The sequence below is a fragment of the Rhinopithecus roxellana genome, chromosome 5 (assembly GCF_007565055.1).
Source record: "Rhinopithecus roxellana isolate Shanxi Qingling chromosome 5, ASM756505v1, whole genome shotgun sequence".
NCBI lineage: Eukaryota > Metazoa > Chordata > Mammalia > Primates > Cercopithecidae > Rhinopithecus > Rhinopithecus roxellana.
This window is the reverse complement of record NC_044553.1, coordinates 172,627,840-172,651,324: the sequence shown is the minus strand read 5'-3', so window position 1 is coordinate 172,651,324 and position 23,485 is coordinate 172,627,840. Positions and strand designations below refer to the sequence as shown.

Sequence of the window (23,485 nt, the reverse complement as noted above, 5' to 3'; positions counted from 1 at the left end):
GTATTTACCAAAAGTGTAAACTGCAGAACTAAATAGCAATGAGAAACACCCATAAAGCCTGTAGATTGTTTTTAAGATAATTTTTACTTCTTTTAAAAAACTGACATTAATATTGAATATATGTACATCTTAAAACTTCACCCAGGCTGGGCGTGGTGGTTCACGCCTATAATCCCAGCACTTTGGGAGGCCAAGGGGGCCGGATTACCTGAGGTTAGGAGTTCGAGACCAGCCTGGCCAACATGGTGAAACCCTGTCTCTACTGAAAATACAAAAATTAACCGGGCGTGGTGGCACATGCCTGTAATCCCAGCTACTTGGGAGGCTGAGGCAGAATTGCTTGAGCCCAGGAGGTGGAGGCTGCAGTGAGCCGAGATTGTACCACTGCACTCCAGCCTGGCTGACAGAACGAGATTCTGTCAAAAAAAAAAAAAAAAAAAAAAAAAAAAACTTCACCCAGACTATTCTGAGCACACTGTCCATGGGTTAACCCTGTTTTGCAAGGAGCAGTAAACAACAGAAACAAAACCTCCAAACTTAGTGAAAACAAGGCATTCAATGACAGACCAGCAGCAGGAACTCCTTATTACCTACTAATCATTTTATGAAGAAATATCTATATAAAAACAAACACTAAAGAGAACAAATAGATTTAACTAAAGTGACAAGCATAATTATAAATAAATACCAGATTATCAGATTTTAAACAATAATCTGTAAAAGTTTTACTACCTAAGGATTTTCACTCCAAGAAGAAAAAATACATAGTAATGCCAAGCTTGCAGGATGATGACTTAACAGATACATTTTCTCTTAATGGAAACTTATCTAGCTTCAGTAATATTTCTGGATGTAGCATCAAGTTGCTGTTGCACATTTTTAAAAGACTGGTCCAGCAGTGTTTCCTCTAATTTTAATTCCTCCTCTTCATTTAAAGTATTAGCAATAGCATCATTACATGGATTGTCTAGAATGTCTTCGTTTAATCCATTTGACTCGTCCTTTTAATCCTCATCAGTATTAACCTCTTCAACCATGTGTGCCCTGGCTGTATTCATTAACATATCTGAAAGAAATCATACCATTATTATTCATTATAAGTACCCGACCCAATCTTACTGCATAAGTACAAACCTCTTCAAAAGCTTAGTTTAGTAAAATGAAATCTATGATCACTTAATGTTAATTATGATCACTTTCTTCTAAATACACTTTTTTTTTTTTTTTTTTTTGAGATGGACTCTCGCTCCGTCACCTTGGCTGGAGTGCAATGGAGCAATCTGGGCTCACTGCAACCTCTGCCGGGTTCAAGCGATTCTCCTGCCTCAGCTTCCCGAGTAGCTGAGATTACAGGTGCCCGCCACCACCTGTAATTAGCCACACGGCTAATTTTTGTATTTTTAGTAGAGACAGGGTTTCACTATGTTGGCCAGACTGGTCTTGAACTCCTGACCTCAGGTGATCTGCCAGCCTCAGGCTCCCAAAGTCCTAGGATTACAGATGTAAGCTACCACGCCTGGCCTATAAACCCATTTTTATACAATTAAGATCAATTTTAAATGCAAGAGAGGCCAGGCCCAATATCAACAATTTGGGAGGCTGAGGTGGGAGGATCACTGGAGCTCAGGAGTTCAGGACCAGCCTGGGCCACATAGTGAGACCCCATGTCAACAAAACATCAAAAAAAAAAAATTAGCTGGGTATGATGGCAAACTGTGACCTTGCCACTGTACTCCAGCCTGGGTGACAAGGTGAGACCCTGTAACCAAAAAACAAAAAAAGCAAAATGGTTTTGAATGTTATTAAATTCACACTCTTAGATCATAGTCAAATGTAACTGTTCTTACTCAAAATCAAAACTATTATTGGCTGGGCACAATAGATCATGCCTGTAATCTCAGCACTTTGGGAGGCTGAGGCAGGCAGATCACTCAAGGTCAGGAGTTCAAGACCAGTCTGGCCAATATGGTGAAACCCTGCCTCTACAAAAAATATAAAAATTAGCCAGACGTGGTGGAGCACACCTGTAATCCCAGCTACTAGGGAGGCTGAGACAGGAGAATTGCTTGAACCTGGAAGGCAGAGGTTGCAGTGAGCCGAGATCAACAACTGCACTCCAGCCTGGGCAACAGAGCGAGGCCCCATCTAAAAACAAAAATCATAACTACTAGAAAGAGGTCCAATAAAAACCAAATGCATTTAAGTTTTATGTCAGAGTGATCCATAAGAAACTTTAAAGTACTTATTTCCATTTGGACAAATTTTAAGTTGTGTATGATAAACAGAGGTAAGCTTTAAATACCAATTGCCAGGTATACTTGATATTGACAGCAAGGAAGCCACTGCCATCAAAAAATGCTATCTTCATATAATGTTTCACATGGTACTAATAAAACATCCATTTATAAAGAAAAAGTAAATTGGCCGGGCATGGTGGCTCACGCCTGTAATCCCAGCACTTTGGGAGGCTGAGGCAGGCGGCGAGGTCAGGAGATCGAGACCATCCTGGCTAACATGGTGAAACCCCGTCTCCACTAAAAATACAAAAAATTAGCCAGGCATGGTGGCGGGCACCTGTGGTCCCAGCTACTCTGGAGGCTGAGGCAGGAGAATGGTGTGGACAAAGGAGGCAGAGCTTGCAGTGAGCCGAGATCGTGCCACTGCACTCCATCCTGGGCGACAGAGCGAGACTCTGTCTCAAAAAATAAAAAAAAAAGTAAATTCAGCCGGGTGCAGTGGCTCATGCCTGTAATCTCAGCACTTTGGGAGGCTGAGGCGGGCAGATCACGAGGTCAGGAGTTCAATACCAGCCTGGCGAACATAGTGAAACCCCATCTCTACTAAAAGTACAAAAATTAGCCAGGCGTCGCGGCATGCACTTGTAGTCCTAGCTACTTGGGAGGCTGAAGCAGAGGAATTGCTTGAACCCAGGAGGCAAAGGTTGCAGTGAGCCGAGATCACGCCACTGCACTCTAGCCTGAGATATAGAGCAAGATTCCATCTAAAAAAAGAAAAGAAAAAGTAAATTCATCTTAATTGAAAAGAAAAAAAAAGGTAGCCAAAATAATTTTCACTTGAAAATTTTAATATATTGAGTGAAACTTCTTTTACAACATGGAATCTAGTTCTTCTTCTTTTTTTTTTTGTAGAGACAGGGTCTCACTATGTTGCCCAGGCTGGTCTTGAACTCCCGGGCTCAAGCAATCTGCCCGCCTCAGCCTCCCAAAGTGCTGGGATTACAGGCAAGAGCTAGTGTGCTGGGCCTATAATTCTTATTTTTTCATTTTGAAAGGAAAAACTGAATTGGAAATTGAGAAAGATACACACAATCCTGCTTACTTCATTGAAAACCAACTTGCAATTCTTTCTAAATATAATTTTAACAAATTTGGTTACGTAGTTTCCAAATCCACAATCTCTGTTAAAAACAGCAAATTCAGGCCAGGTACACTGGCTCACACCTGTAATCCCAGCACTTTGGAAGCCCAATGCTGGAGGATTGCTTCAGACCAGAAGTTCAAGGCTGCAGTGAGTCAAGATCACACCACTGCACTCTAGCCTGGGTGACAGATTGACACTGTTTCTAAAAATAGTAATAATAATTTTTTTTAAATAAAGCAATTTTTCAGCCAGTTTTAGAAGTGAGAAGGGAATGCTACAGATAAGCAAATTAAACAGCTACTTTAAAAGTACAACTCACAACCAAGTGACAAAACACAAGCAAAAGCATTTTTTTTTTTTTTTTGGTCGGGGGAGAGGAGTCTTGCTCTGTCACCCAGGCTGGAGTGCAGCGGCCCTGATCTCAGCTCACTTCAACCTCCGCTTCCCAGGTTCAAGCGATTCTCCTGCCTCAGCTCCCGAGCAGCTGGGATTACAGGCAGGCACACACCACTAATTTTTGTATTTTTAGTAGAAACGGGGTTTCACCATGTTGGCCAGGATGGTCTCTATCTCCTGACCTTGTGATCCACCCTCCTCGGCCTCCCAAAGTATTAGGATTACAGGCGCAAGCCACCACGCCCGGCCTCTTCTTTTTTTTTTTTTTGAGATGGAGTTTTGCTCTTGTTGCCCAGGCTGGAGTGCAATGGGTTGATCTCAGCTCACTGCAACCTCCACCTCCTGGATTCAAGCAATTCTCCTGCTTCAGCCTCCCAAGTGACTGGGATTACAGGTGCACACCACCATGCACAGTTAATTTTTGTATTTTTAGTAGAGACGGGGTTTCACCATGTTGGCCAGGCTGGTCTTGAACTCCTGACCTTGGGTGATCCGTCCACCTTGGCTTCCTAAAGTGCTGGGATTACAGGCGTGAGCCACTGCACCTGGCCTTTTTTTTCTTTATGTATTATTATAATTATTGTCCTAAAGGTAATAGCATATGACACATGCTTTAAGGAGTCAGGGAAGAATAAGTTTATCAAGAATTTAAAATCAATTTTAAGTGATTACAATATTTTTTTCTTTTCAAGAGTCTTAGTCAGTCACCCAGGCTGGAGTGTAGTGGTACGATCTTGGCTCACTGCAATCTCCACCTTCTTGATTCAAGTGATTCTTGTACCTCAGTCTCCGGAGTAACTGGGATTACTGGTGTGCACCACCACGCCTGGCTAATTTTTGTAATTTTAGTAGAGATGGGGTTTCACCATGTTGGCCAGGCTGGTCTCGAACTCCTGACCTCAGGTGATCTACCCACCTTGGCCTCCCAAAGTGCTGAGATTACAGGCATGAGCCACCGCGCCTGGCCAGGTGATTAAAATAAATTTTTAAGAGGTACTCAGCTATCTAGAAAACCATCCTGAATTCATTTATTCTTTGAGAAACACATACATTCTCTCCCTCCTCTCTCACACACACAGTCTCTAAAATATACATAAACTTAATATCACACTTTTCCACTCCTACAAGTATTTTATTTTGGGGGCTAGCAGAGATGTTAAAATATCTAACATGTCCTTGATATATTAATGGTAGCACATAAAATTTGGCATAAAATTTACCATTTTCTAGGGACTGACTATTACTCAGCAGCTTTGCCTGCCTTCTTTCCAAGGCCAGTTGTTTATTTCTCTCAATTCTTTGTTGTTGCTCTTCTGTTAGGCTTCTACTTGACTCAGAAGTAAATATCTCACTTTCAGATGAGTTTGTCAGAAAGGGATCTAATTCAGTAGCAGTTACATCATGTTCATTATTTTCCGCAACTTCATCTGCAATAGAAAAGAAATAGTATATCTGCAGTGTTAGACTAGTTAGAGAAGGGCTTCTCATTGAAAAAGGATTTAAAGTGGCAGGGAGCCAGACCTGAAGAAACAATTTGTGAGGTATAAGAATGTTGTGAATACATGCTTGATTCAATTAAATAAGAAATATTTATAATTCAGTTTAAAGAGACATGTTAAGTCAAATGAAAATACACTTTAAAATATGCATGAAGGCCGGGCACGGTGGCTTACGCCTGTAATCCCAGCACTTTGGTAGGCCAAGGCGGGCGGATCATGAGGTCAGGAGTTCAAGACCAGCCTGGTCAATGTGGTGAAACCCCATCTCAACTAAAAATACAAAAAAATTAGCTAAGCACGGTGGCACATGCCTATAATCCCAGCTACTCGGGAGGCTGAGGCAGGAGAATTGCTTGAACCGGGACCTGGGAGGCGGAGGTAGCAGTGAGCAAGATCGCACCCCTGCATTCCAGCCTAGGCTACAGAGCAAGACTCTGTCTCAAAAAAAAAAAAAAAAGAAAAGAAAAGAAAGGAAAGGAAACAAAAAGTTCTTGGTTGTAATTAGAAATATTTTATACTTGGCCTAATCAAAGAACTTAAGGAATCCAAACCATATTCTTGTTCTACATTAAACCAACACATTTCAATAGTTTCCCAGTGACTATACGGGAAAAGATAATTTTGTTTTATTTTTTGAGATGGAGTTTCGCTCTTGTAACCCAGGCTGGAGTACAATGGCTTGATCTTGGCTCCCTGCAAACTCCACCTCCCAGGTTCAAGTGATTCTCCTCCATCAGCTTCCCAAGTAGCTGGGATTATAGGTGCCTGCCACCATGCCCAGCTAATTTTTGTATTTTTAGTAGAAACAAGGTTTCACTATGTTGACCAGGCTGGTCTCAAATTCCAGACCTGAGGTGATCCACCTGCCTCAGCCTCTCAAAGTGCTGAGATTACAGGCATGAGCCAATGCGCCCGGCCAGTAAAAGGTAAGTTTATATAGAACATTATCTTTTGTAGAGTTAAACACAGACAAACGAAAAAAGAAATTTAAAAATCTATGGACATATTTCCAAATGAATTTCTGTTTCAATTCAGTGTGGTCTACATTATAAGTAATAAATTCTTTTTTTTTTTTTTTTTTGAGACGGAGTCTCACTCTGTCGCCCAGGCTGGAGTGCAGTGGCCGGATCTCAGCTCACTGCCAGCTCCGCCTCCCGGGTTTACGCCATTCTCCTGCCTCAGCCTCACGAGTAGCTGGGATTACAGGCGCCCGCCACCTCGCCTGGCCAGTTTTTTTGTATTTTTTTAGTAGAGACGGGGTTTCACCGTGTTCGCCAGGATGGTCTCGATCTCCTGACCTCGTGATCCGCCCGTCTCGGCCTCCCAAAGTGCTGGGATTACAGGCTTGAGCCACCGCGCCCGGCCAGTAATAAATTCTTAAAGCCCTGTAAACCAGTTAACTCAAGGTAGGATGTCCCCAAAATGATCCACAGTGGTATGAAAGTAAATAATAGATCTTCCATTTATATTTCATTTAAGAATTAAGAAGAACTGGCCGGACGCGGTGGCTCAAGCCTGTAATCCCAGCACTTTGGGAGGCCGAGACGGGCGGATCACGAGGTCAGGAGATCGAGACCATCCTGACTAACATGGTGAAACCCCGTCTCTACTAAAAAATACAAAAAACTAGCCGGGCAAGGTGGCGGGCGCCTGTAGTCCCAGCTACTCGGGAGGCTGAGGCAGGAGAATGGCGTAAACCCGGGAGGCGGAGCTTGCAGTGAGCTGAGATCTGGCCACTGCACTCCAGCCTGGGCGACAGAGCGAGACTCCGTCTCAAAAAAAAAAAAGAATTAAGAAGAACTATGTTTTACTAACATATTTAAAATAAGACCGGCAGTTGTTAACTGTCCCTTGTCCTTATGACAGTTACTGTCTGATCTGTGAGCCACTCTATAGGCAAGATCCATACTGTAAAAGGGTGGAGAATGGGGACCCTACTCACTTTACAATTTCAGATATACAGCTGTTTCTGATTGCCCAGTCAAATAAACTTACGGATTTCATCTTACTTTAACCAAACAACCCCAACAAAATGCACAAGTGTTAGGTTAAAAAGATTCTACAAAATAACAAAATGTCGGCCGGGCGCGGTGGCTCAAGCCTGTAATCCCAGCACTTTGGGAGGCCGAGACGGGTGGATCACGAGGTCAGGAGATCGAGACCATCCTGCCTAACACGGTGAAACCCCGTCTCTACTAAAAAATACAAAAAACTAGCCGGGTGAGGTGGCGGGCGCCTGTAGTCCCAGCTACTCGGGAGGCTGAGGCAGGAGAATGGCGTAAACCCGGGAGGCGGAGCTTGCAGTGAGCTGAGATCCGGCCACTGCACTTCAGCCTGGGTGACAGAGCAAGACTCCATCTCAAGGAAAAAAAAAAAAAAAGATAAACCCCATCACATCTGACAAGTTGGTCAAAAAATTCAAGTCACCATTTGAAACATGTCTTTATATATACTATGCTTGTTCTATGTATATATTATGCCTTGAAATATTAGCTAATTATAGAAGAACCATCACAACTAAAAAAACGTTTAAGGGCTGGGTGCGGTGGCTCATGCCTGTAATCCCAGCATTTTGGGAGGCCGAGGCAGGCAGATCACAAAGACAGGAGATCGAGACCATCCTGGCTAACACGGTGAAACCCTGTCTCTTCTTTAAAAAATACAAAAATTAGCCAGGCATGGTGGCAGGCGCCTGTAGTCCCAGTTACTCAGGAGGCTGAGGCAGGAGAATGGCGTGAACCTGGGAGGCAGAGCTGGCAGGAAGCCAAGATCGCGCCACTGCACTCCAGCCTGGGCGACAAGAGCAAGAATCCGTCTCAAAAAACAAACAAAAAAACAAATATTTAAAACATAAAGACAAACCTTTACAATTATTACAGTGAGAGATAAAAATCATACGATACTTAATTCAGCCCTTTACAATCAAACTCCCTTTTAAGGTTTCTTCTTTAATAGTGAAAAATGAAAAGCCACTTTTCCTTCCTGACATGGAAAACAAAAATGTAGCAAGAAACTAAAAAGGCCTCCATTGTCAGGAAATATTGATACTGATATATGTAGGAAACATTGCTGAAGCAGTTAAGAAACAAGCATTAGAGCCACTTATGAGCCAGGCCCAGTGGCTCACACCTGTAATCCCAGCACTTTGGGAGGCTGAGGCAGGCAGATCACCTGAGGTCAGGAGTTCAAGACCAGCCTGACCAACATGGTGAAACCCTGTCTCTACTAAAAATACAAAATTAGCCGGGCGTGGTGGCGCATGCCTGTAATCCCAGCTACTCAGGAGGCTGAGGCAGGAGTATTGCTTGAACCAGGGAGGCGGAGGTTGTGGTGAGCTGAGATCATGCCATTGCACTCCAGCCTGGGCAACAAGGGTAAAACTCCATCTCAAAAAAAAAAAAACCCACTTATGAAACATATGGAGTTTTTAATGTGCTTCCTCTTACAGGGTTGCAGGATTCTAAATCAATAACAAAATACATAAATAACTACTTTTTTGTTGTTTTCTCAAGAGATGGGGTCTCACTCTGCCATCCAGGCTAGAGTACAGTGGCATGATCATAGCTCACTCCAGCCTCAAACTCCATGGATTCAAAGGATCCTCCTGCCTCAGCCTTCTAAATAGCTGGGACTACAGGTGTTGACCACTCTGGTCCCTAACTTCTGGCTTCAAATGAATTTAAAGAACTAATTTTGACTGGGCAAGGTGGCTCACGCCTGTAATCCTGGCACTTTGGGAAATTGAGGCAGAAGGATTGCTTGAGAACAAGAGTTCAAGACCAATGTGACCAACACAGCAAGACTCCGTCTCTATTACAAAGAAAAGTGGAAAAAAAAAAACAACTACTTTTTATGAACCAAGAAAAGAAAGGTATCTTCAGTAATAGATGACCTATTTATATAAACAATGTATTTTGTAAGAAGCAGCTGGTTCCTTTGAGTAGGATTAAAATGAGATTTAAAGCTGGGTGCAGCAGCTCATGCCTGTAATCCCAGCACTTTGGGAAACCAAGGTGGGAGGATCACATGGACCCAGGAGTTTGAGACCAGCCTACGAAACATAGGGAGACCCCGGCCAGGCGCGAGGGCTCACACCTGTAATTCCAGCACTTTGGGAGGCTGAGGCGGGTGGATCACGAGGTCAGGAGATCGAGACCATCCTGGCTAGCACAGTGAAACCCTGTCTCTACTAAAAATACAAAAACTTAGCCGGGCGTGGTGGCAGGCGCCTGTAATTTACTCAGGAGGCTGAGGCAGGAGAATGGCATGAACCCAGGAGGCAGAGCTTGCAGTGAGCAAAGATCCTGCCACTGCACTCCAGCCTGGGTGACAGAGCAAGACTCCATCTCAAAAAAAAAAGAAACATAGGGAGATCCTGTCTCTATAAAAAAGAAAACTTGGCCAGGCAGGTGGTGCACGCCAGTACTCCAAACTACTCAGGAGGCTGAGGTGGGAGGATTGCTTAAGCTCTGGAGGTCAAGGCTGCAGAGCTATGATCATGCCACTGTGCTCCACTCTGGGTGACAGGGTGAGGCCCTGTCTCAAAAATAAATAAGTAAATAAAAATGAAATGAAATTTTAAAAAATTAGAAGTACACATGAAATTCATTTACTGCAACATTCATTGGCAAGTGATTATGGCAAAGAAGCTAAAGCTAGAAATATTCAATGTGTTACAAGATGCCATCATTGTGGTAAAAACAAACTAAAACATAAGTAAACTATAGAAAAATTAAAGGGAAATAAGTGCAATGCAAAAGGAAACAGCATGGGGGAGTCAGAAATGATGGGAGTGGGGATGCAACTATAACAGTGTAATGCGGAGGCTTCACTGAGTTGTCACTTGAGCACAGTTTGAAGAGTGTAAGACAGTGACGCAGACTTGAGGGGTACAAGGGAAGAGTGCTCCAGGCAGAGTACAACAATACAAAAGCCTTAGAATAGAAATGTGCCTGAAATGTCCAAGGAACAGGTGGAGGCCAAGCACAGTGGCTCACACGTAATCCCAGCACGTTGAGAGGCCAAGGCAGACTGTTTGAGGCCAGGAGATAGAGACCAGCCTGGGCAACATAGTGAGATCCTATCACTACAAAAATTAAATTTAGGTCAGGCGCAGTGGTGGTTCATTGGCTCACGCCTGTAACCCTAGCACTTTGGGAGGCCAAGGCGGGTGGTCCACCTGAGATCAGGAGTTTGAGACCAGCCTGGCCAACGTGATGAAACCCTGTTTCTACTAAAAATACAAAAATTAGCTGGGTGTGGTGGTGCGCACCTGTAATCCCAGCTATTGGGAGGCTGAGGCAGGAGAATTACTTGAACTCAGGAGGCGGAGGTTGCAACGAGCCGAGATCACACCACTATACTCTAGCCCAGGCGACAGAATGAGACTCCTTCTCAAAAAAAAAAAAAAAGTACATCGCAAATCAAAAAAAAAAGTATAGAAGTAAATGTATTTAATCAACAAATAAAATGGTCAAAACATTTTTACTTTTGTGGTGCCTGATCAAAAAAATTTGGAGACTATTCTTTTTTTTTTTTTTTTTTTTTTGAGACGGAGTCTCGCTCTGTCGCCCAGGCTGGAGTGCAGTGGCCGGATCTCAGCTCACTGCAAGCTCCGCCTCCCGGGTCCACGCCATTCTCCTGCCTCAGCCTCCCGAGTAGCTGGGACTACAGGCGCCGCCATCTCGCCCGGCTAATTTTTTGTATTTTTTAAGTGGAGACGGGGTTTCACTGTGTTAGCCAGGATGGTCTCGACCTCCTGACCTTGTGATCCGCCCGCCTCGGCCTCCCAAAGTGCTGGGATTACAGGCTTGAGCCACCGCGCCCGGCCGAGACTATTCTTTTAAGATACAAACGAAATATATCACACAACAAACAAAAATCTCAGATTCAGTTCTCTTATTTGTATCCTGTATTTCAGCATGCTTGTAATTCTCTGAATGGTCCATGTTAATTTATCTTTTTTTTTTTTTTTTTGAGATGGAGTTTTGCTCATTTTGCCCAGGCTAGAGTGCAATGGCACCATCTCAGCTCACTGCAACCTCCGCCTCCAGGGTTCAAGCAATTCTACTGTCTTAGCCTCCCGAGTAGCTGGGATTACAGGTATATGCCACCATGCCAGGCTAATTTTTTGTATTTTTTAGAAGAGATGGGGTTTCACCATGTTGGCCAGGCTGGTCTCGAACTCCTGACCTCAAGGGATCCACCCGTCTTGGCTTCCCAAAGTGCTGGGATTACATGCATGAGCCACCATGCCAGGCCTTATCTTTTTTTTTTTACTGCCATAGAATATGGAGCCTGAAATCCATGTTAATTTATACTTCTGCATAGGTGGCTCCCTCATTCAAAATCACCTCTGCCTGACCTCTACTGTTCATTCAAAATACTTTTTTTTTTAAATTTATTTCTTCTTCCTCCCACCCCCAAATCAAAATTCTTCTGAATCCTCCTTTGTGAAGCTCTCCCTCCACCCCCAGGGACATGTAACTATCCTCTCCTTTGCATCCCACCCTGTGACCTACTCATACCTCTAATTGTAACACCTACCACACTACTAGCAATGTTGTATGTCTGATTCATTCATTACTGTATTAGCCCTGATCTTAGTCATTTTTTTATCCTTGAGCTGTATTATATACCAGGCACCTCAAAAAGTAACCCAGTAGTATATGTGGTGTAATTTAGAACTGCAATAACTCATTCCTTTACATATACCCAGTCCTATGCCATCAATACATATTTTACCAAGAAATTTAAATCATGGATTATTTAAATCACATTCCTTCACATGTTTGGAAGTAGTTTATAAATAACTTTAGGGAATTCTACATGGAACCTGTATTTTCTTCCACATCTGTTAAAAGTTAAAAAACAAAAACAAACATGTATGGAGCCATCGCACAGAAAATCTGATAACTATACAGACCCTGTCGGCAGGAACCATCTGTTTTAATGTGTGTGACTGTCTATGGTTGCATTGTACAACTAACAATGCAATCAATACCAGAACAGTCACATAGGTCTCACTAAAGTCCTATATCTGAGAGCTGCACTCTAAGTGAAATGCAAACTTTCATCATCAAATCATTCTGCCTAATTTCCCAGTACCACTTTATCCAATGGTGCATGTGTATATAAACACTTTATCTTGATATATATTTTTATTAACAAGTGCTATATAGGATCAGTGGGTCACCAGAGTTCTCAAAAGTTCATATTCTACGACAAATTTGATATACAACATTCTAGATGTAGCAAGGCTTTTTTTTTTTTTTTTTTTTTTTGAGTTAGAGCCTCACTCTATCACCCAGGCTGGACTACAGCAGCGCAATCTTGGCTCACTGCAACCTACACTTCCTGGATTCAAGTAATTCTCCTGCCTCAGCCTCCTGAGTAGCTGGGATTACAGGGGTGAGCCTCCCCACACAGTTAATTTTTGTATTCTCAGTACAGATGGGGTTTCCCCATGTTGGTCAGGCTGGTCTCAAACTCCTGACCTCAAGTGAACTGCTCACCTCAGCCTCCCTGAAAGTGCTGGGATCATAGGCATGAGCCACCACGCCCAGCCCACTACCAAGGCATTTTAACATACCTATTTATCGTACTTTACCATACTTTAATTATATATTCAATATAGACTAAGGATCCAGTCCTATAATACTGCCTCCTCTAACTACTTCTATTCTTTCTTTTTTTTTTTTTTCTGACAAGGTCTCACCCTATTTATTGCCCAGGCTAGAGTACACTGGTGTGATCCTGGTTCACTGCAGCCTTGAATTCCTGGGCTCAAGTGATCCTCCTGCCTCAACCCCCATGAGTAGCTAGGACAACAGGCATGTACCACCACACCTGATTAACTTTTTAAAAATTTGTGTAGATGGGGTCTCACTAGGTTGCCCAGACTGATCTCCAACTCCAGGATTCAAGTAATCCTCCCTCCATGGCCTCCCAAAGTACTGGGGTTGATCCAAAGGTAGTGAGTTATCTCAATTCAGTCAGTTACAGATCAAACTCCTTGTTCTACTCTTTCCTCCCTTTTCACTACTGCACTTGACTAGTCTTTAAAAACAAATTAACAAGCCAGGTGCAGTAGCTCACACCTATAATCCCAGCACTTTGGGAGGCCAAGGTAGGTGGATCATGAAGTCAGGAGTTCAGAAACAGCCTGGCCAACATGGTGAAACCCTGTCTCTACTTTAAAAAAAAAAAAAAAACTACAAAAATTAATGGGGCATGGTGGTGCGTGCCTGTGATCCCAGCTACTCGGGAGGCTGAAGCAGGAGAACTGCTTGAACCGGGACCTGGGAGACACAGGTCGCAGTGAGCCGAGATTGTAACACTGCACTCTAGCCTGGGCTACAAAATAAGACTCTGTCTCTCTCTCACACACACACACACACACACACACACACACACACACACACACAGTTGTTCAGGCACAGTATGGCTTGAGGTCAGGAGTGTGAGACCAGCCAAGGCAACGCAGGGAGATCCCCATCTTTACAAAAATTTAAAAATTAGCCAGGCGCAATGGCATGTACCTGTAGTCCCAGCTACTTTGGAGGCTGAGGTGGGAAGATCCCTTAAGCCCAGGGGCTGAAGGCTACAGTAAGCTATGATTGTGCTACTGCACTCCAAACTGGATAACAGAGCAAGATTCTGTCCCTAAACATGAAACAAAAAAGCAAAGTGCTGGGATTACAGGCATGAGCCATCACACCCTGCCTAGATCTATTTCTAAAAGCAAAATTGTTATAAAGTAGATAAACCTATATTCTTACCATTATTGCTAACAAAATCTTCATGTAAAATAGGGAGATCAAGTCGAATTCGTTTCAAACAGGTCTGAAAATGAAAAGAGATATTTATTTTTACCTCTTTACCAATAATGTTGGGGGGGGAAATAATTTGCTATTAGTTTTCCCTCTCTACCAAAAGAGATTCCAAAATGAACACTTTAAACAGTAATTTAGCCTCAACTAAATCTATCCTACCATTTAGCACTATGAATGATATTTATAATCATCTCAACACTTACCTGAACTTCCTTTTTACTTCCCAGGTATTCAACTCTGTCAATAAAATCCTCAAACTGCAGTTTAGGGAATAGCCTATGTGCCCAGTGCTCCATGTGTCTGATTAGCATCTTCAAGTCTTCAGCCTGACACATAAAAATAAAAATGCTAAACAGGAGTCTCATTCTCACAGCTGACCCTGTCAGCAAGTTTCAGAACTGAAAAGCTATGCCAAAATCACTGGGGTCATTTTGTATTTATAAGGTCAAAAAACTTATAAAAGGAAGTTTATTAATAAGAAAAATATTGGCCAGACACAGTTGTTCATGCCTGTAATCATAGCACCATGGGAGGCCTAGGGGGACAGATCACTTGAGCTAAGGGGTTTAAGGCCAGCCTGAGGCAACATGGTGAGACCCCATATCTTCTAAAAATACAAAATATAGCCAGGCATGGTGGTACACACCTGTGGACCCAGCTATTCAGGTGGCTGAAGTGAGAGGATTGCCTAAACCTGGAGGGCAGAGGTTGCAGTGAGCTAAGTTCACACCACCGCACTCCAGACTGGGTGACAGTGAGATCTTGTATCAAAAACAAAAAAAAAAAAAAAAAGAGAGAGAGAGAAAATTATTAAGAACTTAGAGGATTGCAGTCTAAAAGAGTACTGGATACAGGTTTTTGTTTTTTTTTTTTTTTTTTTTTTTTTCAGAGAGAGCCTCACTCTCTCACCCAGGCTGAAGTGCATGGGTGAAGTCTCGGCTCACTGCAACCTCTGCCTCCCGGGTTTAAGCAATTCTCATGCCTCAGACTCCCAAGTAGCTGGGATTAGAGGCATGTATCACCATGCCTGGCCTAAATTTTGTATTTTTTAGTAGACAATAAGTTTCGCCATGTTGGCCAGGCTGGTCTCAAACTCCTGGCCTCAAGTGATTTGCCCACCCTGGCCTCCCAAAGTGCTGGGATTACAGCACAAGCCATGGCGCCTCACCTGGATTCAGATGCATAAAACTTAGATGAAAACAAATCCAAGTACAAAAACTTAATAAAGTTGGCCAAGCGCAGTGTCTCACGCCTGTAATCCCAGCACTTTGTGGGGCCAAGGAGGGTAGATGACCTGAGTCAGGAGTTCCAGATCAGCTTGGCCAACATGGTGAAACCCCATCTCTACTAAAAACACAAAAATTAGTTGGGCGTGGTGGCAGGCACCTGTAATCCCAGCTACTTGGGAGGCTGCGGCAATAGAATCGCTTGAACCCAAGAGGCAGAGGTTGCAGTGAGCCAAGATCGAGTGACTGCACTCCAGCTTGGGCGACAAGAGTGAAACTCCATCTCAAAAAAAACAAAAAAAAAAGCACTTAATAAAGTTAAAAGATAGTAGGCTGAGTGCAGTGGCTCACGCCTGTAATCTCAGCACTTCGGAAGGCCGAGGTGGGCACATCACCTGAGGCCAGGAGTTCGAGACCAGTCTGGCCAACATGGTGAAACCCTGTCTATACTAAAAATACAAAAATTAGCCAGGTAGCCGGGCGCAGTGGCTCACGCCTGTAATCCCAGCACTTTGGAAGGCCGAGACGGGTGGATCACGAGGTCAGGAGATCAAGACCATCCTGGCTAACACAGTAAAACCCCATCTCTACTAAAAATACAAAAATTAGCCAGGCGTGGTGGTGGGCGCCTGTAGTCCCAGCTACTCAGGAGGCTGAGGCAGAAGAATGGTGTGAACCCAGGAGGCAGAGCTTGCAGTGAGTGGAGATCGCGCCACTGCACTCCAGCCTGGGCGACAGAGCGAGACTCCCTCTCAAAAAAAAAATTAGCCAGGTATAGTGGCGGGCACCTGTAGTCTCAGCTACTTGGGAGGCTGAGGCAGGAGAATCACTTGAACCTGGGAGGCAGAGGTTGCAGTGAGCAAGATCATGCCACTGCACTCCGGCCTGGGCAACAGAGTGAGACTCTGTCTCAAAACAAAAAATAAATAAAACAATAATTAAAAAAAAAAAAGTAATTAAAAAAAAAAACACAAAAACTCTACTTTGACCCTTCCCTCTCCCCACTGCACAGCAACACAGGAGCAACACCTACACCACAGGTTGAAAACTAAAGAATGTATTAGAGGCCTGGCACGGTGGCTCATGCCTGTAATGTCAGCACTTTGGGAGGCCACCAAGGCGGGCAGATCACGAGGTCAGGAGATCGAGACCATCCTGGCTAACAAGGTAAAACCCCATCTCTACTAAAAATACAAAAAATTAGCCGGGCATGGTGGTGGGCGCCTATAGTCCCAGCTACTCGGGTGGCTGAGGCAGGAGAGTGGCGTGAACCCGGGAGACCGAGCTTGCAGTGAGACGAGATCGCGCCACTGCACTCCAGCCTGGGCGACAGAAAAGCGAGACTCTGTCTCAAAAAATAAAAAATAAAATAAAAAATAAAATAATATATTAGAAACACTTGAAAAACTACAAAACTCTCTAAAAATATACTATGATCTGCAAAAAATTATATCTACACTCCCACATAATTCAAAAATAGACTTCAAAATGTGCATATGTATAGTGATTGACAGTTACTAAATGTATTCATTTTTTAACCACACGTTACTGACATTTATTATGAACCAGGCACTGTGCCACGTCTTGGGGACACATAAGTGATCGATACAGGCAGAGTCCTTGCCCTCATGAAATTTAAAATCTTTGAGGTAGACAAAGTAAATTTTATTCCTCTAAATTATAAAGTAAAAACTGAGACTTAAAGACACAGGTGTGATTTTCCTATAGCCAAAGTTTAAGTAGCAAGAAATGAGACAACACAAGACATGCTTTTTTTTTTTTTTTTTTGAGACGGAGTCTTGCTCTGTCGCCTGGGCTGGAGTGCAGTGGCTGGATCTCAGCTCCCTGCAAGCTCCGCCTCCCAGGTTTACGCCATTCTCCTGCCTCAGCCTCCCGAGTAGCTGGGACTACAGGCGTCCGCCACCTCGCCCGGCTCGTTTTTTGTATTTTTTAGCAGAGACAGGGTTTCACCATGTTAGCCAGGATGGTCTCGATCTCCTGACTTCGTGATCTGCCCGTCTCGGCCTCCCAAAGTGCTGGAATTACAGGCTTGAGCCACCGCGCCCGGCCAACACAAGACATGCTTTCTAATTCTTCAAACAGTTCCCTTTCTAGTACATCACAACTGTTTCTCAAGATCTCAAGAGATACGACAATTAAGGATAGCATCTTAAAGCATTCTGAGATTTCTAAGAACATAATGGGTCCACATTTTTATTGCTATTGTAAAACACAAAGGTCTAACATAAAAATCAGAAAGTTCTTACCTCATGACCTTTACCTTTGAATTTTGCCTTATCAAATACATGCCTTAAGGCTGGAAGTCCTCTCTCTGAAATTAATCTGTGAATAAAAATATGTTTTTAATTTCAAGTTTCCTTTTCTTTTTTTTTTTTTTTTTTGAGAGGGAGTCTCGCTGTGTCACCCAGGCTGAAGCACAGTGGCATGATCTCGGGTCACTGCAAGCTCGACCTCCCCCGGGTTCACATCATTCTCCTGCCTCAGCCTCCCAAGTAGCTGGGACTATAGGCGCCCACCACTGCGCCCAGCTAATTTTTTTTATTTTTAGTGGAGACAGGGTTTCACCATGTTGGCCAGGATGGTCTTGATCTCCTGACCTCGTGATCCGCCCGCCTTGGCCTCCCAAAGTGCTGGGATTACAGGCGTGAGCCACCACGCCCGGCCTAATTTCCAAGTTTTCTCGAGTTTGGTCCAAAGCAAGAGCATAAGAAAAAATGTTCTGCTGAACTAAAATAAACTTTTTTAGAAATATAAGAGCTCTACATCATACCAACCAAAAGTTTATAACATTAGAAGAAAAACAGTGGATGCTAAAAATAAAACTTACAAACGTATAAAAATATAGTAAATGTACCTCTGAGCATCCAGCTTGGGTATATTTCTTTTAACTGTTCTCTTTGGAGGTACAGGAACAAGTGCTCCACTTCCTGACTCTGGTGAAACATACCAAGATTCAGTATTACTATATTTAAATAATTTGTATTATTTATTTTGTATCATTTCCAAGCTGATAAGATAACTAAACATGGGACACCTTTTTTTGAAACAGGGTCTCACTCTGTTGCCCATGCTGGAGTGCAGAGGTGAGATCTTGGCTCACTGCAGCCTCAAACTCCTGGGCTCAAGTGATTCTTCTGCCTTAGCATCCTGAGTATCTGAAACTACAGGAGTGGCCTACCACATGTGGGTAATTTTTAAATCTTTAGCAGAGACGAGGTCTTGCTATGTTGCCCAGGCTGGTCTTGAAATCCTGGGCTCAAGCCATCCTCCTGCCTTGGCCTCCCAAAGTGCTGAGATTACAGGCAGGACCCAGTGTGCCCAGCCTCCCTTTTTTTTCCTTTTTTTTCCTCAAATACCTTTTACCACAGCCTCCTTTTACCACAGCCACCACGCCCCGGCTAATTTTTGTATTTTTAGTAGAGATGGGGTTTCACCATGTTGGCCAGGCTGGTCTCAAATTCCTGACCTTTTGATCCACCTGCCTCGGCCTCCCAAAGTGCTGGAATTACAGGCATGAGCCGCTGTGCCCGGCCTCACAGCCTCCTTTTTAAAACTCTCTATACATACCTTCATCAGGCTCAATTCCTTCACCGTCTTGTCTCTCTGGAGAGACTGGAGGTGGGAAAGGAGGAAAAGTTTCATCTTCTACATGCTCATAATCTGGTAGGTCAATCATGCCATTCTCCTGTGGTTCTAGCATCTTTTCCTCTAAGGGAAAAAATGTAAAGTTATTTGTATTCATCCAAATAGTCTCCACTATATAGACAAGTTCTACCTGCAGCCATTTCATGTGTTTCAATCAGTTAGACCACATTTCAAACTTACACATCATGAAAAGTAGAGAAGATACTAATTATGAAAAAAAAGGACTAGACTAGAAATCAGAACTAAGTTCCAAGGTAGACCCTAACACTAAATATCTATATCATTTTGAACAAATCGTTGTACCTCAACTACTGAGCTTCCCCTACCATAAAAAGATAAATTTTGGGCTGGGCGCCGTGGCTCATGGCTATAATCCCTTTGGGAGGCCAAGGCGGGCGGATTACCTGGAGTTTGAGAACAGCCTGACCAACATGGAGAAACCCGTCTCTACTAAAAATACAAAATTAGCCGGGCGTGGTGGCACATGCCTGTAATCCCAGCTACTTGGGAGGCTGAGGCAGAAGAATCGCTTGAATCTGGGGGGCAGAGGTTGCAGTGAGCCGAGATCGTGCCACTGCACTCCAGCCTGGGCAACAAGAGCGAAACTCCATCTCAGAAAAAAAGAAAAAAGATAAATTTGACTTTTCAGAGGGTTTCAAACTGTGATCCAATAGGGTATGAAATACGCAGGATATAGGTACTTCACCCCCACTTCAAGTAGAGCAGCTTAAAAAAAAAAAAATCTGCCGGGCACGGTGGCTCACGCCTGTAATTCCAGCACTTTGGGAAGCTAAGGCGGGTGGATCACAAGGTCAGGAGATGGAGACCATCCTGTGAATGGTGAAACCCATTTCTACTAAAAATACAAAACATTAGCCGGGCTTGGTGGCGGGCGCCTGTCGTCCCAGCTACTCGGGAGGCTGAAGCAGGAGAATGGTGTGAACCCGGGAGGCGGAGGTTGCAGTGAGCCAAGAGCACGCCACTGCACTCCAGCCTGGGCCACAGAGCAAGACTCCATCTTAAAATAAATAAATAAATAAAAAATAAAAAAATCTGTTTATATACACCTACTATGTGCCCACAAAAATTAAAAGTAAAAAAAAAATTTTTTTAATGTGTTTACATATTGGTGTTCTAGGTAAGGCTTCCTTTAAAGAATAGGAAATTATCCTCAGGTTGGTAACTCGAAAGAATGTTTTTCAGTACTGCCTTACTTCTCAGTAACAACTGACACTTTCAGTCAGTTTTTTCTGGGAAAAATGTTTACCTTAACTTTTAAAACACAGTACTCACCTGGCTTTCCTCCCTTTCTGGGCACTCCTCCTGGATTTTCTTTGCAGGTTTATCTTCTAACCTGGCCATTAAGTATCCAAGACTCCATCCTAGAACTTCTTCATTCATTTATGCATAGTTTTAATAAGTACTTATTTATAGATGACTCCCTGATTTTCATCTCTACCCTAGGCCTTGACTCTCCGATCCAGATCACTATTTCCCATTTTACACCTCCTAAATGCCTGAAAGGCACCTGTAATTCAACATGTACAAAACCAAACTTCTAAATTTTCCTAATTCAGTGAATGACATCTATCCAGCTAAGCAATTCAGAAACCTACAAGTCATCTTTAGCAATTCCTTCCCTCTATCCCACAGATCCTGCCCATTTTATTTCCTAAATATCCCTTGAATCTATTTCTCCTTATCTCTATAACCACTTCCCAACATTTCTTGCTTGCATTACTCCACTACTGTCATCCACTCTTGCCTTCTTCAATTGTCCGTATTACATCTAGGCTGAATCTGAAAATGTAAAGCTGATCACCTCACTTGGCTTAAGTATTTCAATGGTTTCTGATTGCTCTTAAGATAAAGACAAAACTCCAAGGCCCTATGTGATCTGGCCTCTTACAACCTCACCAACCTCACTTCACACTACTCTATGCTTTTTCTTTCCTTGAAAGAGCTATATTCCTCAGGCCACTAGATCTTTACAAATACTATTTCCTGTCTTGAAAAAGCTATTCCTTGACTCCTAATCTCTTTCAGATATCAACTATCTCCTTTTCAAAAGTTTACCTCAATTTCTCTAAATCCTTCTTTAGTAAGCATTCATAGTGTCAAGTACAAACGTCATGGCACTTATCCAGTTTCAATATCAGGTATTATTTAGACAGTTATTTATTGTTCGTCTCCCAAACTAGACTGTAGCTCAAAAAGGGCAACCAGGTAGGTCTCTCTGTGCTACACAGCTCGAACCCCAGTGCTGGTACACAGCAGGTGAAGGTGATCAATATATATTTGATGAATGATAGAATGCAAAAAAATAATTCCAAAGTTTCCCCAAATTGGAGTTAGATGATCTTTAAAATCTCACTAATCCTAAATTTCGACTACCATAAATATAAAAGCAAAGCATCGGCTGGGCGCGGTGGCTCACGCCTGTAATCCCAGCACTATGGGAGGCCGAGGCGGATGGATCATGAGGTCAGGAGTTCAAGACCAGCCTGGCCAACACAGTGAAACCCCGTCTCTACTAAAAATACAAAAAAAATTAGCGAAGTGTGGTGGCGGGCGCCTGTAGTCCCAGCCCAGCTACTCCAGAGGCTGAGGAAGGAGAATCGTTTGAACCCAGGAGGCGGAGCTCGCAGTAAGCCAAGACCGCGCTATGGCACTTCAGCCTGGGCGACAGAGCCAGACTCCGTTTCAAAAAAAAAAAAAAAAAAGCAAAGCATCAATTCCCGATCATGACCCACTGTAGCCTCAAGTAAGCTACAAGAATCTATACTAGGGTTCAGAACTTTGAGGCTGACAGCGAGCTTTGAGTTTGATGACAGTACCTAAAATATATTAAGTGCACTCAAGCACTGGCCAGCCAAGCACGGGGTGGGATTGTCAGGAAACTGTTATTTCTTCTATTTGTAGTGAATAAGATGCTCAACAGACGACTTTTACTCTGCGTCAGTGGTCGCATAACTGTCTCTTTTTAGACATTTATGAAATTGTGTGAACTTCCTCCTCTACTCCTCAAACTCCCAGAAGAGTGAAGGTAACAAATGTTATGTCCAAACCACGGTTTGTTCCCAGACCCTGTTTTCCAATGCCCACCTCTTTTCCAAGAAGTCCAAAGAGACGGCCCTCATCGCAAAGGAAGTGCTACCGTGCTGCCTCGATGTCCCCCTTGGGTGCCACCCCTGAAACATCGAACCTCCTATACCTCTTCCTCAGCCGTCCCCCTCATCCTCGATCCCCGCCTATCCTCTCTTTAACTTCATTCATTCATCCAACATTCGCTGGGCGCTTTCTACATTGACACGCCCCGGACAGAAGACTGGGGTAAAGATGATGAGGAACACATTCCCTCCCGCTAAGGGGCTTGGCAGAGTAAGAGGCAGCCCAAAACCTAAGCAACCGGGACACGCGCCCAACCCCGCCTCTCCAGGCCAGGTCAGGTCGACTCCCCAGCCTTCTGACCCGCTGCGACAATTAGGCTTTCCCGCTCGTCCGTCTGGCTCCCTGGCTCGTCCGTCTGGCTCCCTGGCTCGTCCATCTGGCTCCCTGGCTAGTCCCTCTGACTTCCCTCTCCCCCCAAGAACTTCACTGGCCCACCAGTCAGTTCTCACCTCACGCAGAAAACACCGGCCACAGAGCGTACCTCGACGTGCAGACAAACGCGCTTCTCGCGATACTCGGGAACTCCCGGGGCAAGAAAGGCCCGCAGCGTTTGGCGCCAAATCCGCGCGCGAGCTGGGCGGGACCTGCAAGACCCGCCTCTCAGGTTCCGCCCACCACGCCGGTCCCGCCTCCGGTCCCACTGTTTCCGCCCTACTGAATTCTTCAGAGGGCCTCCTTATTTGCATAAAGCTAATACTAGTTATTCTGGGCTTTTTTTTTTTTCTTGAGACTAAGTCTCGCTCTATCACTCAGGCTGGAAAGCAGTGACTCGATCTCGGTTGACTAGTCTCTAGCTCCCGGACTGAAACGATCCTCCCACCTCAGCCTCTCTTCCCCGACTACACCCAGCTAATTTTTGTTTTAATGGGTTTGTTTGTTTGTTTGTTTTGCAAAGACGGAGATTAGCTGCCCAGGCTGGTCTCGAACTCCTTGGCTCAAGAGATCTTACCGCCTCAGCTTCCCAAAGTGCTGGGATTACAGGCGTGAGCCACCGCGCCCGGCACTTTAAACCTTGGAAATAGGTCTCAGTTTTTGGAAAACTGAGTTGTGGGAGGAGGAAAAAGGACAAAGGCAAGCAATAGTGAATCAGAAATTACCGCTTCTTCAGAGTTCATAGCAGAATGCCTCGAACTCTGAGTTTCATGAATTGTTTATTGAATAATAAACTGAGAAAAGAGGTGGTAAAGAGAGGAAAAACAGGGTTGAGTGTAGACACCGGCCGGGTGCGGTGTGGCTCACGCCTGTAATCCCAGCACTTTGGGAGGCCCAGGCGGGCGAATCTATTGAGCCCAGAAGTTCAAGGCTGCAGTGA

General features: G+C 43.9%; 1 protein-coding gene and 1 non-coding gene across 3 annotated transcripts; both read right to left on the bottom strand.

Moving 5' to 3' along the window:
• Nucleotides 1-585: 585 nt before the first annotated feature.
• On the bottom strand, nt 586-22,703 carry TIPIN (TIMELESS interacting protein). Of its 2 annotated transcripts, none has more exons than XM_010363601.2 (8): nt 22,623-22,703; nt 18,925-19,065; nt 18,212-18,290; nt 17,604-17,679; nt 14,314-14,436; nt 14,057-14,120; nt 4,998-5,204; nt 586-1,066 (listed from the first exon to the last, which is right to left on the bottom strand). In XM_010363601.2, the coding sequence occupies exons 2-8, from the start codon at nt 19,055-19,057 to the stop codon at nt 1,005-1,007; spliced, it is 744 nt and encodes a 247-aa protein (XP_010361903.2). In that variant the 5' UTR covers nt 19,058-19,065; nt 22,623-22,703; the 3' UTR covers nt 586-1,004. The 2 variants fall into 2 exon arrangements, with proteins under 2 accessions (XP_010361903.2, XP_030786965.1); XM_030931105.1 differs by lacking the exon at nt 14,314-14,436 and adding an exon at nt 20,296-20,393 and having other exon boundaries at nt 22,623-22,702.
• LOC115898024 lies at nt 12,158-12,291 on the bottom strand. Its single transcript, XR_004057787.1, has one exon.
• Nucleotides 22,704-23,485: the final 782 nt, after the last annotated feature.